This window comes from Echeneis naucrates, chromosome 15, assembly GCF_900963305.1.
Source record: "Echeneis naucrates chromosome 15, fEcheNa1.1, whole genome shotgun sequence".
Taxonomy (NCBI): domain Eukaryota; kingdom Metazoa; phylum Chordata; class Actinopteri; order Carangiformes; family Echeneidae; genus Echeneis; species Echeneis naucrates.
In genome coordinates this window covers 303,304-316,278 of record NC_042525.1, presented here as the reverse complement: position 1 = coordinate 316,278, position 12,975 = coordinate 303,304, and the positions used below count along the sequence as shown (strand labels likewise).

Genomic DNA, 12,975 nt, shown 5'->3' with positions numbered 1-12,975 from the left:
TATTGTGCGTTTGTTTGGATCATCACTGATCTCAGCAGAGCTCATACAAACACCATGTTCTCTTGTTTTCTTAATAAAAGCAACTGGTTTCAGTTTGAAAGGAATTCTGGGAGCAGTGTTTCAGTGTCTAGTTGTGTACGAAGGTCACGATGTGTGTAGTTGAATGAGCTCAATGCTGAAACTCAAACAGGAAGTGAGTTGAAGCCATTTTTTATTCCACACAAATTGTGATAAAATATTAACACAAACACGAAAATGTCCACAACTCATGAGTTTCATTCCCGAGACATCACAGTGATGTACTGGTGCAGGAAGTGAGGACAGAAAAGGGAACTCTGATCAGCACTAACACATTAGTTGGTTGTCATAGTAACGGGTCAGAAACATCCTGTTTGTGAAGTCTAGCTAAAATATTTGCTTAAAAAAGTGTTCAAGCATAAAGTTAGAAAAGGTGAGAAAACAAAGCCAATAAAAACAGCCACATCCTGTGGTCTGTTTATGAGGTGGATCCCTGGGCCTCCACTGGGAGCTGGTCCCGGTTTCTGTCCTCTGTGCTGGGCAGACTGGGCGGGGTCAGGCTGTCCATGGCCGACAGGATGGCGGCGAACAGGCGTTCGGTGCAGGTCTGCAGGGCTCCAGACTGGATCTGGATCAGTTGCAGGGCGTCTCTGAGAACTGGACCAGGATACAGAAAACAAAGATGTCAGAGGAAGACCAGAGAAAGGAAGGCACCTGTTGTTATTGGAAGAGTGTGTGATGATGTCAGACTGACGTGGAGATGTAGTGTTAATGCAGCTGAGCAGGAGTTGTCCGGTGTGAAGGACGCAGGAAGTCAGTGGCTGGTGGCGGCTCATCACTCTCTGGAGACTCTGACAACAAGACCAAGCCTGTGAGGAAACTGGAGCTTCCTGTCCCGCCATTCTTTGCTGCAACAAAAATTAAAAACTGGTCTTACCTGATAGTCAGCCAGACACGACTTTACGCTGCCGATGTCTGTGGTGGGCGGAGCCAGCAGCTCCATCTTCTCTGACACGGAGTACAGCTGCTGGATTAGCAGCTCCAGATGTGAGCAGAAGACCTGAAACATCCACAACATCTGGTCACAGTTCAGGTCCAGACGCTGTCAGGATGAGGGTACTCAGGAGGAGCCCGGTTTGTCTCTACCTGGATCTGCTGCATCAAGGAGTCACTTTGCTCCAGCTCGCCTTCGTTGCTCTTTTGGCTCCCAGGAAGCGAGAGACCCCGCAGTTGCTCCATCAAGACCTCCACCTCCCTGAGACCGGACCGACTCAGCCCCCCCCTGACAGGATCCACCCCCATCACAGAGCCAGCTGTAGGGGGACAGGACATTTTTCAGACACCAAATGGTTCTGCTCTCCACTTCGCTTGAGACCCTGAGAATCTAGACTAATGAATACCAGTCTGAGCAGGACTCATCTCCTCTCCGCCCCCCCCCTCGCCCTCAGCATCCTCTTTCAGAGCGACAGAGGACTGGATGGACATGGTCCCCGGCTCCAGAGACTCCCAGCTGGCTGAGACAGGCTGGCCGATCGTGGCTGTCACCTCCCTCACCTGCACGCAAACACAACAACATCAGGAGCAACTGCGTTTTCCTGCAGCGCCTGAAGAGAACACACTTTAAGCTGATTCATATTTATTTTCTAAAACAATCATCAACGAATTATCAAATAATAAAATCTGAATATCACCATGGAAACTGTTCCTGTCACTTATCTAAATCATTGATATGAGGCTGACATGATAGCTGTGCAGAGTCAGCTGTTTCCAGGTCAAACGGATCATCCTGATTGGTGATCGATCAGTGATGTCATGGGTCCACTCACCTGTCTACTCAGCAGCTGCAGCTGCTCCAGCTGCTGCGGAAGAGGCCAGAACTCGTCCCCCCCGCCACAGAGAGACTTGGGCAGGGGGGGGAGGCAGGATAGGGGTGGTGGGCATCTCTGGTACCGATACGGTCCACCTGAGTCTAGACTGTAGTGCAAACTGGGGGGTTCTGTTAGGGGGGATGGGGTACTGCAGAGACCAGATGATCTGGTTAGCCCCAGGTGGTCAGGTGACCCACGCCGCCCCCCAGGCGGAGACTTCACAGAGAGGTCCAACCCTGACAGACTGGTGGCGCTACAAGGGTGGTCCAGCTCGATCCCCGAGTCCTGCAGGTCTTGGCAGAGAGTGCCCCCCCCCTGTGGTGGTCTGAGGGGGTAGGTGTAGTCCAGCAGAGCCTGGTACTCCCTGTCCGGTTCCCAGTCTACAGACAGCCTGTCTGGAGACGGAGGCCCAGTTTTGGGGATGGCACAGGCCCAGTAGTTCTCCTGATGTGGGGACATGGTCTTTCTTTTGGTCCCCCCCCCACCCCCCATCCCCATCTGGCCTGACCTCCAGTGCCCTGAGCGAGGGGTGTAGGTGGGGTTCAGGACGGGGGAGGACAGGTGCGGTCTTTGGGGGGGTTTGGGGGATCTGTGGACCTCCAGGATGGAGCTGAACAGGCCACTCTCAGCTGATCCTAATGTGGGTTCTAAGTGGGACCGCCGGCCCCCAAGCTCCCAGACCCCGCAGGGTGAGGTGGGCAGGTCTGAGGGGGGTGACACATCTCTGGGGGAGCAGCTTGGGCTCCAAGGGGACACGCCCTCACCTGGTTTGCTTGAAAAATTCTTCTCAGCTTGGTCTCTGCTACAAACACCTGAGAGTTTCTCCTGGTGGGGGGGGTCAATGAATTAACTGATTGTTATAACTCTGCCCTTAAAAAACTGAAATGATGTGAATTCATTTAATTTAGCATCAGACTCATCAGTGACTTTAAAGGTCCTCACCTCCTGACTCTTCTTTAAGATGGACGTCTCTGCACAGAACAGAGGTCTCCTCATCACATACTGTCGGTCTGTCAGCAGACGGCAGGTGGACGCCAACGACACACTTTTGTCTGTCCCTCCTCTGTCTCTCTCTGCTTTCTCTCTTTCACTCAGGCATCTTGTCCTGAGCTGAAACTCTGAGAGACTTTGTCTCTTCCATCTCTGGGCTTCCATTGGACGGAGGAGACGGAGAAGATGGCGGAGATGGAGGACGGTTCTGTCGACTGAAGGAAGAAGCTCAGTCAGAAAAATTAAAACAAAATGTCTCTCTGATTGTTCAAATCTTTTGTTCATACCTGAGAGTGACTGAGAGTCTTTTCCAACATAAACTTCATGTTCTGAAGTTTCAAAGTTCTGTCACGACAAACATATGAAGATACAGACACAATGAGCAAAGTCTGGTCAAAGAGACCAGAACCTGATCCTGGGCCTACAGAAACCAGGTCTGGCACATTACAGACTTTGTGCTTCAAAAACTAATCATCTATAATCAGCCGCTCTGTTAAAGGCATAAAACATCAACAACAGGAAGCTCTAAATCAGTCTGCTGTGACGTCACAGAGATGAGGTGGGCCTCCATTGTGGTGCTGTCTGGTTTCCCTGGTGACGGCCAAGAGGGGGCGGTGGCTCCGACAGAACAAAGAGGCAGAAAAAGAAACACAATCAGTCAGTGTGTGGACACACAGACTCTCACACACACGTCCTGCTGGTTGATCCGGATCCACAGACACAGCTGATTCTGACTCTAACTCAGCTTCAGAATTTAGAAACTTGTTGATTTTCAGGAAACAGCTCCTGTTTTAAATATTAACAACGTGTAGGCTTGTCACGTGACAGTTTCTGGTCCAATCAGGACCGAAGTGATAAAAGTTACAAAAGTTGGCCCGTTGTAGTGACGTCAGACTGTTTGGACCAATCACCGGCGGTACATTAACACGATACCTGAAGGCGGAAGTGGGGCGTCACCATGGCAACAAACAGATGGCTTACACTTGTCACCTGCACCCCCAGATCCGGATCCGGATCACGACAGCGACCCGAAACTCATTTTAACATGATTCCATGAACACAACAGCGAAACCCCACGCCCAAGAAACCGGGACGGACCGAGACCGACCCGGACCGACCGGGACAAAGACATTACAAAGGGACGAACCGAACACAAGCTAACCTAGTCTTGGACCAGCCGCTGGTCCTGGTCCACCCGGTCTCTGATGGTCTCTGATGGTCTCCGGTAGTCCTCCCGGGCTCTGATGGTCTCTGATGGTCTCCGGTAATCCTCCCGGTCTCTGATGGTCCTCCCGGTTTCGGATGGTCTCTGATAGTCCTCCCGGTCTCTGGTGGTCTCTGGTAGTCCTCCCGGTCTCTGGTGGTCTCTGATAGTCCTCCCGGTCTCTGGTGGTCTCTGGTAGTCCTCCCGGTCTCTGGTGGTCTCTGATAGTCCTCCCGGTCTCTGGTAGTCCTCCCGGTCTCTGGTGGTCTCTGGTAGTCCTCCCGGTCTCTGGTGGTCTCTGATAGTCCTCCCGGTCTCTGGTAGTCCTCCCGGTCTCTGGTGGTCTCTGGTAGTCCTCCCGGTCTCTGGTGGTCTCTGATAGTCCTCCCGGTCTCTGGTAGTCCTCCCGGTCTCTGGTGGTCTCTGGTAGTCCTCCTGGTCTCTGATGGTCTCCGGTAGTCCTCCCGGTCTCTGATGGTCCTCCCGGTTTCGGATGGTCTCTGATAGTCCTCCCGGTCTCTGGTGGTCTCTGGTAGTCCTCCCGGTCTCTGGTGGTCTCTGGTAGTCCTCCCGGTCTCTGGTGGTCTCTGGTAGTCCTCCTGGTCTCTGATGGTCTCTGATGGTCCTCCCGCCGTCAGCTTCCTTTTTAGACTTCCTCGCTCCGTGCTGCCTTCACGGGCTGCTCGTCACATCCGTCATTTGTCTACCGCCGTTGGAATAAAGTTCTGACTAATAATGCTGAGGACTCAAGACTCAGGACTTCTTTACTTCTAATGACTACTACTACTAAACGACTCTAATGATGATGATGATGATGATTTCTGGAATTCACTGTAGTAAAGAGGCAGAATTCAACCATTTTCTGTCTAATTTTTTGTTATTTTAATGTATACATTTGCAGAGTGAAAAATCTTCATTCCAGCAGTGGAAGACTTTTTCTTTATTGTTCTGACCACAGGTCGGAGGTCCCTACGTAAGTTTGACTTTACGTTGTTACCAATAACACACAACATTAAAAAGAAGATGGCCAACAGGATTTCAGGTGTTGGATCAGGACCAGAACTAGAAGTCCACACAGCGGCCCTTCCTCTCCCAGTCTCCATAGCGAGTGGGTTCTGGGCCCCGGGGACCCCCCTTTTCTTTGGTGATCGGGTTCACGTCATCAGGAAACTCTGGGAAACAACAAGATACTGGTTCAGTTTGGTTCACAGCAAGGACCCCCAGCTGACCTAGCTCAGACCAGAGTCCAGTCCTAACCCTAACCCTGGTCTTAGGAGATTCATGCTTTCATACAATGAATAGATTTATTCTATTCTCTGTCTGCGGACCTCCAGGAACCCAGGCCAGGTTCCTGATGGTCCAGACCTCAGTCTAACACCTGTATACATCTGGACTCAAAGTCCACTTCCGGACTTTCAGCACCGTCGTCCTCAGTCAGGTCACGTGACACATGAGAGCGGAAACAGAGAACAGCGGAGCCGCGTTCACGGCCTCCTCTGCCCGTCGTCTGTTTGAGCTCCACGGACTAAAGACGGAGGCTCACTCTCCAGGACGTCTCTGCTCCTCTCCTCCGGGCTGTCGAACCGGCCCTGCGGGGTTTTGGCCTTCCTCAGCGGCTCCTTGTCCTTCGCTGCTCCACTGGCTGCCCGAGGAGCCCCTGAAGACAGACACAGAATTTAGGACACGGACACACAGAGCCCGACAGCGGTGACCGAGGTTCGGCCAGCTCACCTGCGAAGAACCGGTCCAGAGCCGGACCCGGAGATACCCGGACTGAAGCACAGAGATTCCGCAGCAGAGACATGTCCAACTGGACCGACTCAAGGAACTGCTGCTGTATGTCGCGCTGCAGTGACGCAGATTCCGTCATCACCATGCGACAAAACATGGAGCGAAACACGGTGGTGTAATGTTTGTTACACGTCACTAGAGGGCGACACAAGATCAACTTTACAGTGGTGATTAAAAAAGAAATAAAATACCAACGCTACTATTATTATTACACATTCAATTGCTATGAGAGAAGATGATAATGGGAGAAAGTATTTTATAATATCAGTCAGTTTCTTTTCTATCTGTATTCTAGAAAGTACTGTAAGTATTTTCCAATTTCCGCGAGCCAAATCAGGAAAGAATTGTTTATGATTTAAGCTTTCGCTTCTAAAAAAAAAAAGGTTTATTCATTCAAACTTCAGTAGTTGAGTCCTGGAAACCAAAAAGGAAATTGTCATTTAAGGGGAAATTATCACCAAATTTTGGTTTAGTCAAATTCTTCAAAGATTTTAGGGAACATTGCAAAATAAATGTATACTAAAGGAGAAAAAAGAAAATGTAATTGATCTGATGCTGTTTCTTCTGTATGTCAGAGTGATGGCACAAAGCTGGACTCAGGATGTTAGCCTAGCTTAGCATAGATACATGCTGCCTGTCCAGAACTAAAAACATACAGCTGAACTGGCCAACATGGTCTGTCTCTTAATTCATTCCCTGGACTGAAGTGGAAATGAGGAGGTGCAGCTGACGGGGCCTTTTTCTTGATGAAGTGAAGAATGTGAAGATGAAAACCTGGAAGTGTTTCAGCACCTCTGACTGAGGATCACTGTGTGTAACATTGTCGTCTCATTTCTCTGCCGTTTCAGATTAAACACACATTTTGTCCCCTGAGAGCAGCTCAAAGACACAAACAGTCTTTACAACCAGTCTGGATCATCAGCAACCTGTTGACATGTTTTTCAGTCTTTTAAGATGAAGAATAAACTCATGTGGCTGTGTTGATGTCGAACCTGCAGCAGATCTGATCCTGGAGCATCACAGAGGTCCAGCTCTGATCCAGCTGATGATCAGATCTGGCTCACAGGAACTAAACCAACTGGACCTGCTGACATCAGAGTTCTGTGAGGTCCACTCCAGTTGTTCCAAATCAAAGACAGGAGCCATTTAATCGAGCAAAATATTAATGTTGCTCTTCAGAGAAAAACAGCCCGGCCAGAAATATGTGGACAGCTGACAGCAGGCCAAACAGAGATCTGCTGCTTTCTCAACTCACTTTACCTTTATCAGCTCTGGTGACTGTGCTTCCTCCCCAGGGGAAAAAGTGTGTGTGTGTGGGAGGAATTCCAGGAGGTTTCAGTGCTGATATTTCTGAGTGGATGATGAAATTTCTCCTTTACATTCTTCTTCAAGCTTTTAGAGAGCAGTTCTGGAGAATATCACATCTCACACACACACACACATTTTCAGAAATTCCTGGACAAAAAAATAAAATGCAACTCCCATTTTTCCAACATCTGTGAATCTTTATCAACATAAATCTGGAAAAGAAAAGATCCTGCTGTGTAAAAAAAAAATAAACACAAAGAGTCACAAACACAAACACAAAGAGATGAAGAATTATTCTATCTGCTGTTTCATTTAATTTATTTGTGTTTTTTCTAGAAGTAATTGATAGATTGAGAGTTTTTTTTAATGTTCATTCATTTCTTGAATGGATTTTAATGATCTTCTTGTCCTTTTAGTTTGTCGTTTCATCTCTGGGTGAATCAGTTTAATCTCCAGGTTTTAATCATAAAATCAACCCAAATAATAAAAGTTAAAAAAAAAAAAAACAGAAACAGTTTCACTCCAGGACAGAACTCATTTTCATGGTCAAAGTTTAATAAATAAGAAAGAAAAAGGTGTTTTAATGGTGGCAGACTCACAGACTGAGATCTCACACAGTTCCTGTTCTGGTTCAGAGCGGCTGGTGGAGACCAAACATTGAATGTCACACTAGGTGACCCTGCTAATAATCCACTGATGTCGGTCAAACAGCTGATTTCCCCTGTGGATCAATATAAAATCAGTTGTACTTTGAACGCGAGCTGCTTATTGTTGTCATTTTCAGATTCAGGCCTCATGTTGATGACCAAGAAAGAAAAAGCTGAGGGGGGAAAAAGAAGCAGCTGATTTCTTCTAAAACAAACAAAATATACAGGAAGATAAAGTCGAGTTAAATGTGTTTCTATTTAAAATGACATCAGGCTGAAAAATGAAGAATATATTCAGTAAATTGTGACTGTGATGTTTTCACCAACTATTTATATGCAGATTGAATTTATTTCAGCAATAAAATGTTAAAAAGTCTATTACATGTTCAAACCAGAATATGTGACAGAGGAAAGAATTAAATCTGATGAACAGAAAATATAAAAATGATAAAATATTAAAATATCTGCTGGTCTCTCTCTCTCTCACACACACACACACACACACACACACACACATAAACATATGATTGTTGGTCAGACAGAAAAACACAATAAACAACAAGAGTTTATGTGAAGTGACCTAAACTGAGTCAAAGGTCAAACGTGAAGTTTTGACGTCAGTAAACGTCACTGATTGGAGGCCAAAATGACGGAAATTTTAAATCACCAGGTGTGTTCAAAGTTCTCTTCATACAAAGGTGCTGAAACAAGCGCTGCTGTCGAACGCCATTACACGTCAGATAACCACTGATGACGTCAAATATGAAAATATGCTGTTTATGAAACATCGAGTCTTTTAAGGTCAACTATAATACTACAGTCCTGGTCTGGTCCTGGTCCGGGTCTCTGTAGGATCCACATCGGACCGTGGATCCTGGTGGATCGGGATCCAGTTGAGCCCTGTTAGCTGTTAGCCTTTAGCTGAACTGACAGGGGTGGGGAGCAACAAAGTCCTGCACCGGGATAAAGTCCACCTCGGTGCCGAGCCGGACTCTGTCCCGGTCCCGGCTCTACTCGCAGGCCGACACCGTACTGATCTTGGCTGTGTTCTCGGTCCAGGGCTGCAGGTTCTGCAGGGCGAACAGGGAGCTGTTCTGCAGGCACAGCGGGTCCGGTGTCACCGGCTGGTTGATGCTCTTCTGGAAGGCCTCCTGCTGCAGCTGCATCAGGATCCGGTTCGCCTGCTGCCGCTCCGCCTCCCGTTCCTCCGCCGTCTGCCGCCTGCAACAAGGACACACCGGGACTCCGTCAGCCCGGATCCACCGGATCCACCTCTGATGATTTTAGTATCTAACGCTGATTTAAAGAGCTCAGAAAGACCTTAAATGATGAGAGATGTTTCTCATCTGTGCATTTACGGAAATTAATATAAATCATATGGCATTATTTACACAAAGACCATAAAGTTAAAACTACTATATACACAAACGCCGATAAATAATTATATTTATGGTTTACACGCTATAATTCATTGCAGGAGAAGTTCCGTTGTTCTCTGGGGAATCATTAAAGAGGAAAAACAGGCCAAAATAAACAGTAAAAAAATCTTAACAATCAAATAGGTGAAGAAATAAATTCATAAAGTGTTTCCTGATTTTTTTATTTTTGTTAAAATCGTTTCTTCTTTTCTGTCTGCTGAACATTGTCCATTTTAAATTATTTTTTACATGTTCATGTTTTATTTATGCTGAGATTTAAATGATCAATAATATTAATTATAACTGATAATTAAACGATTAACGATAACGACCACTGATGATGAAAATGATTAAAAACGTTAACAATAATATTGTGAAAATTAGCCGTATTTTTTAAACTGATCATTTTAAATATAATTATTTCTCTTTTATTCTTCCTCTTTTCATCCTGTTGTTTTTATTATTAAATGTATTAAAATATTATTAACTGATCGATAAGCCTGTATCTGGTTTCCATGGGGACAGACACCAGAGGTGGATCTTGTTGTTTTTTCCGGTTCAGGAAATTTTTTTTAATTTACAGAAGCCCTGCAGTCAGTCAGCTGTGTTATTTAGTTCACCTCATCACTATTAAAAGGACTTCACTGCTAAAAGACAGAAACGCCACCAGCTCCGTCCTCAGAGACTACAGGAAGGTCCAGCAGGACCAGGACCCGACAGTTTGTGTTTCGTCATAATTTCATCAAAAATTTACTGAACATGTCAAAGTGGAGTCAAAAGGACGACTCCTGGTGATAACGATCAAATCAATAATCCAGAAATAAAATGATTTTGATTTTTTTGATTTTGCGTCCAGGGTGGCCCCGCCCCTCGCCCGGAACGTTGGCTGGGATTGGCTCCGGCAGCCCCGCGACCCGGAAACGGAAAAGCGGTAGAAGATGGATGGGTGAGTGTTAATTTTGCCCCATCGGAGCCTCTGGTCCCTAAAAACCAGGCCCTGACCAGCAGAAAGAATCATTCACCTCCATTTGGTGCGTCTGTTCTGGAACCAGGTTTTGACCTGAGCGTCCGTCATCTTCAGAGCTTTGGCCAAAGCTGCTCGCTCAGCAGACGCCAGATATTTCTGACGATGGAAACGTTTCTCCAGCTCACAGATCTGCAGCCTCGTAAAGGACGTCCGCGGCTTCTTCTTCTTAGGAGGCGTCCGGTTCTGGTACGGGTGACCTACACGACGTGTCACAGTGAGCGGTGAGAGGGACACTGGACAGGTGGGACAGGACAGAGGAGGACAGGTGAGACAGGACAGAGGAGGACAGGTGAGACAGGACAGAGGAGGACAGGTGAGACAGGACAGAGGAGGACAGGTGGGACAGGACAGAGGAGGACAGGTGAGACAGGACAGAGGAGGACAGAGGAGGACAGGTGGGACAGGACAGAGGAGGACAGGTGAGACAGGACAGAGGAGGACAGAGGAGGACAGGTGGGACAGGTGGGACAGGACAGAGGAGGACAGGTGGGACAGGACAAGCGGGTGTGCAGGGAAAGACACAGAGCAGCAGTTTAAAGTTCAGATTCCGGTTTGAATTTATTACAGATGAGACAGAAACGACTTCCTGTCTGTAACTTTACTGTCCATCCGTTTTACTCCGAAACTCGAAACCTTTGATTAACAGGAGAACTGGATCTGATGGTTATATTTAAATATTCATTCATTTATGGTTTTTATTTATTCTGCAACTCTTTGGAGAAACTGTGTGTCAGAAAGAAGATGAGACGCCAGAAACAGAAGAAGAAACACAACAAACAGCAACACAAAAACCTTCACACAATAAAAACGTTCACCATCATTGCAGTAATCCTGCTGTACAGGTCTGACAGATATCAGGTGTTAATGGAATCACATTGAATTCATAATTATTACAGAAATAATATCGTCCATCGTTTGACAGACTTGAACATAATAAATGTTTATTATTAAATCAACATTAACTACACAATTTAAACGTCACGATTTAAGTGTTTAAATATCGGAAAATATAATTACAGAATTATTTTAAAATGTCGTTTAAGATGTAATTATGATACTAATAACAATTGTAATAATAATTCAGATAAGAATAATTAAATATTTAGGATTTTCTTCTATTTTTTTAAATCTATATTTTATATTATTATATGATTTCACATTTGTTCAAACATTTTATGACCATCAATATTAAATCGAACGCTGGTTTGATGTAAAAATTAACAGATATTTTTTCATATTATATTGAAATATTTAATTTCTTCTTTTAACTGTTTATTTTGGTCGAATAAAATCTGGAGATCAAGTTTTCTATCTGAGGAAATAAATTAATAATCGGCCGATCAATTAAATCCTTTATCAAACATTATTGATCGGGGAATTTTCAAAAGTTGTTGTTTTTAATTATTAAAGTAATAATTAATATTAAATCTGCGGCCTTTTTGAAAACAGACTTTTTATTTTATTCAGTGAACTTTAATCAATAATTGATTAATCTTATTTTTTTCCTAAACTGTGGACCGAAGTCTGATCCACCTGGGAACCGGTCCCGGACCCGCTGATCCGGACCCACCTGTGAACCGGTCCTTGGTGTAGCGCCGGTTGCTCTCCATCCAGGGGAAGGTGAGCGCGCTCAGGTTGTTGATGTTCCCGGTCACCGGAGGAACGGCGGGGCTCGCGCCGTTCAGAGGCCGGTGCGCGGGGACTCGGATGACCCCGGCGCTGTTCACGTTAGTTCCGGTCACATTCACGCCCATGTTCATGTGATAGGAGCCGCCAAGCGAGCTCATCCCGCACGAGCCGCCGCCGGTATATCCGGTGTTGGCGCACGTGAAGCCGCCGCCGTTGCCGCAGCCGCTCGAGCCGCCGCCGTAGGGCGGGTGTCCGTAGTCCGACTCGTGCATCCTGGCTCCCAGCATGCAGTTCTGCTCCACCGTGTTCAGGATCTGATCGATGCCGAAGCTGATGGGCTCCACGTGCGCGTGCTGCTGCAGATGCGCCCCCAGAAGCCCTAAATGGTCCATGACCTCCGCGAGCCCCCGCTCCGCGCGAGGATCTGTCTGGTCCGCGCGCCGCTCCGACTGGGCTGCAGCTGCACGAGCTCCGCGGGTTTTCTATGGGGCGCAGGCGCACGTAAGTGTGTGTGCGTGTGTGTGTGTGTGTGTGGCTGGGAGGACGTCTGTCAAGGCGCCAAATAGACCGCGCCAGATGAAGCTCCGGGTTTGGGCCTAAAGAGAGCGTGAGCTCAGGTGCGTCCTAAAGCTCCACAGGTAAGGATCAATTAGCCGCGCACGCGCACATCCGTTGAATTTTCTGACATTATATAAAAAAATCTGATCGATCACTTAATATGATCAGTTTTTTCCAAACACTGATCGATCAAAGTTTTTCTTCATCAGCAGGTTCGAGTCCGGGCCCTAAAGGGCGGGAAACTGAGCTCATTAAAGATGCTGACGTCAATGACATTATAAATGAATAGTTTGGAATTAATTCGATAAACAAACAAACGAATAAAACAGTAAATTATCGATCAGGCGGACGGTGATTGATCACGTGCTGCTCCACCTGTTTTATTATTCATCCCTGCTGATGACGTGTTTTCACGTGTTGGTGAGCACTCAATAATAAGAATAATAATAAGTCATAATGCGAATTCATTAAAATCCAAATAACGAACCCGGAAATGATCAACGAGGCCGGCGACTCC

The 12,975-nt window shown here is 46.6% G+C and overlaps 3 protein-coding genes across 3 annotated transcripts; all 3 read right to left on the bottom strand.

Annotated features, from left to right (window-relative positions):
• Nucleotides 1-194: 194 nt before the first annotated feature.
• cep68 (centrosomal protein 68) lies at nucleotides 195-4,028 on the bottom strand. Its single transcript, XM_029521581.1, has 8 exons — nucleotides 3,164-4,028; nucleotides 2,829-3,091; nucleotides 1,845-2,711; nucleotides 1,419-1,572; nucleotides 1,165-1,331; nucleotides 956-1,078; nucleotides 773-869; nucleotides 195-675 (listed from the first exon to the last, which is right to left on the bottom strand). Exons 2-8 carry the CDS (start codon nucleotides 3,039-3,041, stop codon nucleotides 497-499), a joined length of 1,800 nt encoding a protein of 599 aa, XP_029377441.1. The 5' UTR covers nucleotides 3,042-3,091; nucleotides 3,164-4,028; the 3' UTR covers nucleotides 195-496.
• Nucleotides 4,029-4,678: 650 nt separating this feature from the next.
• sdhaf4 (succinate dehydrogenase complex assembly factor 4) lies at nucleotides 4,679-5,972 on the bottom strand. Its single transcript, XM_029521583.1, has 3 exons — nucleotides 5,812-5,972; nucleotides 5,624-5,737; nucleotides 4,679-5,252 (listed from the first exon to the last, which is right to left on the bottom strand). The coding sequence occupies exons 1-3, from the start codon at nucleotides 5,966-5,968 to the stop codon at nucleotides 5,143-5,145; spliced, it is 381 nt and encodes a 126-aa protein (XP_029377443.1). The 5' UTR covers nucleotides 5,969-5,972; the 3' UTR covers nucleotides 4,679-5,142.
• Nucleotides 5,973-8,836: 2,864 nt separating this feature from the next.
• On the bottom strand, nucleotides 8,837-12,292 carry tlx1 (T cell leukemia homeobox 1). Its single transcript, XM_029521606.1, has 3 exons — nucleotides 11,842-12,292; nucleotides 10,267-10,504; nucleotides 8,837-9,047 (listed from the first exon to the last, which is right to left on the bottom strand). The coding sequence occupies exons 1-3, from the start codon at nucleotides 12,290-12,292 to the stop codon at nucleotides 8,837-8,839; spliced, it is 900 nt and encodes a 299-aa protein (XP_029377466.1).
• Nucleotides 12,293-12,975: the final 683 nt, after the last annotated feature.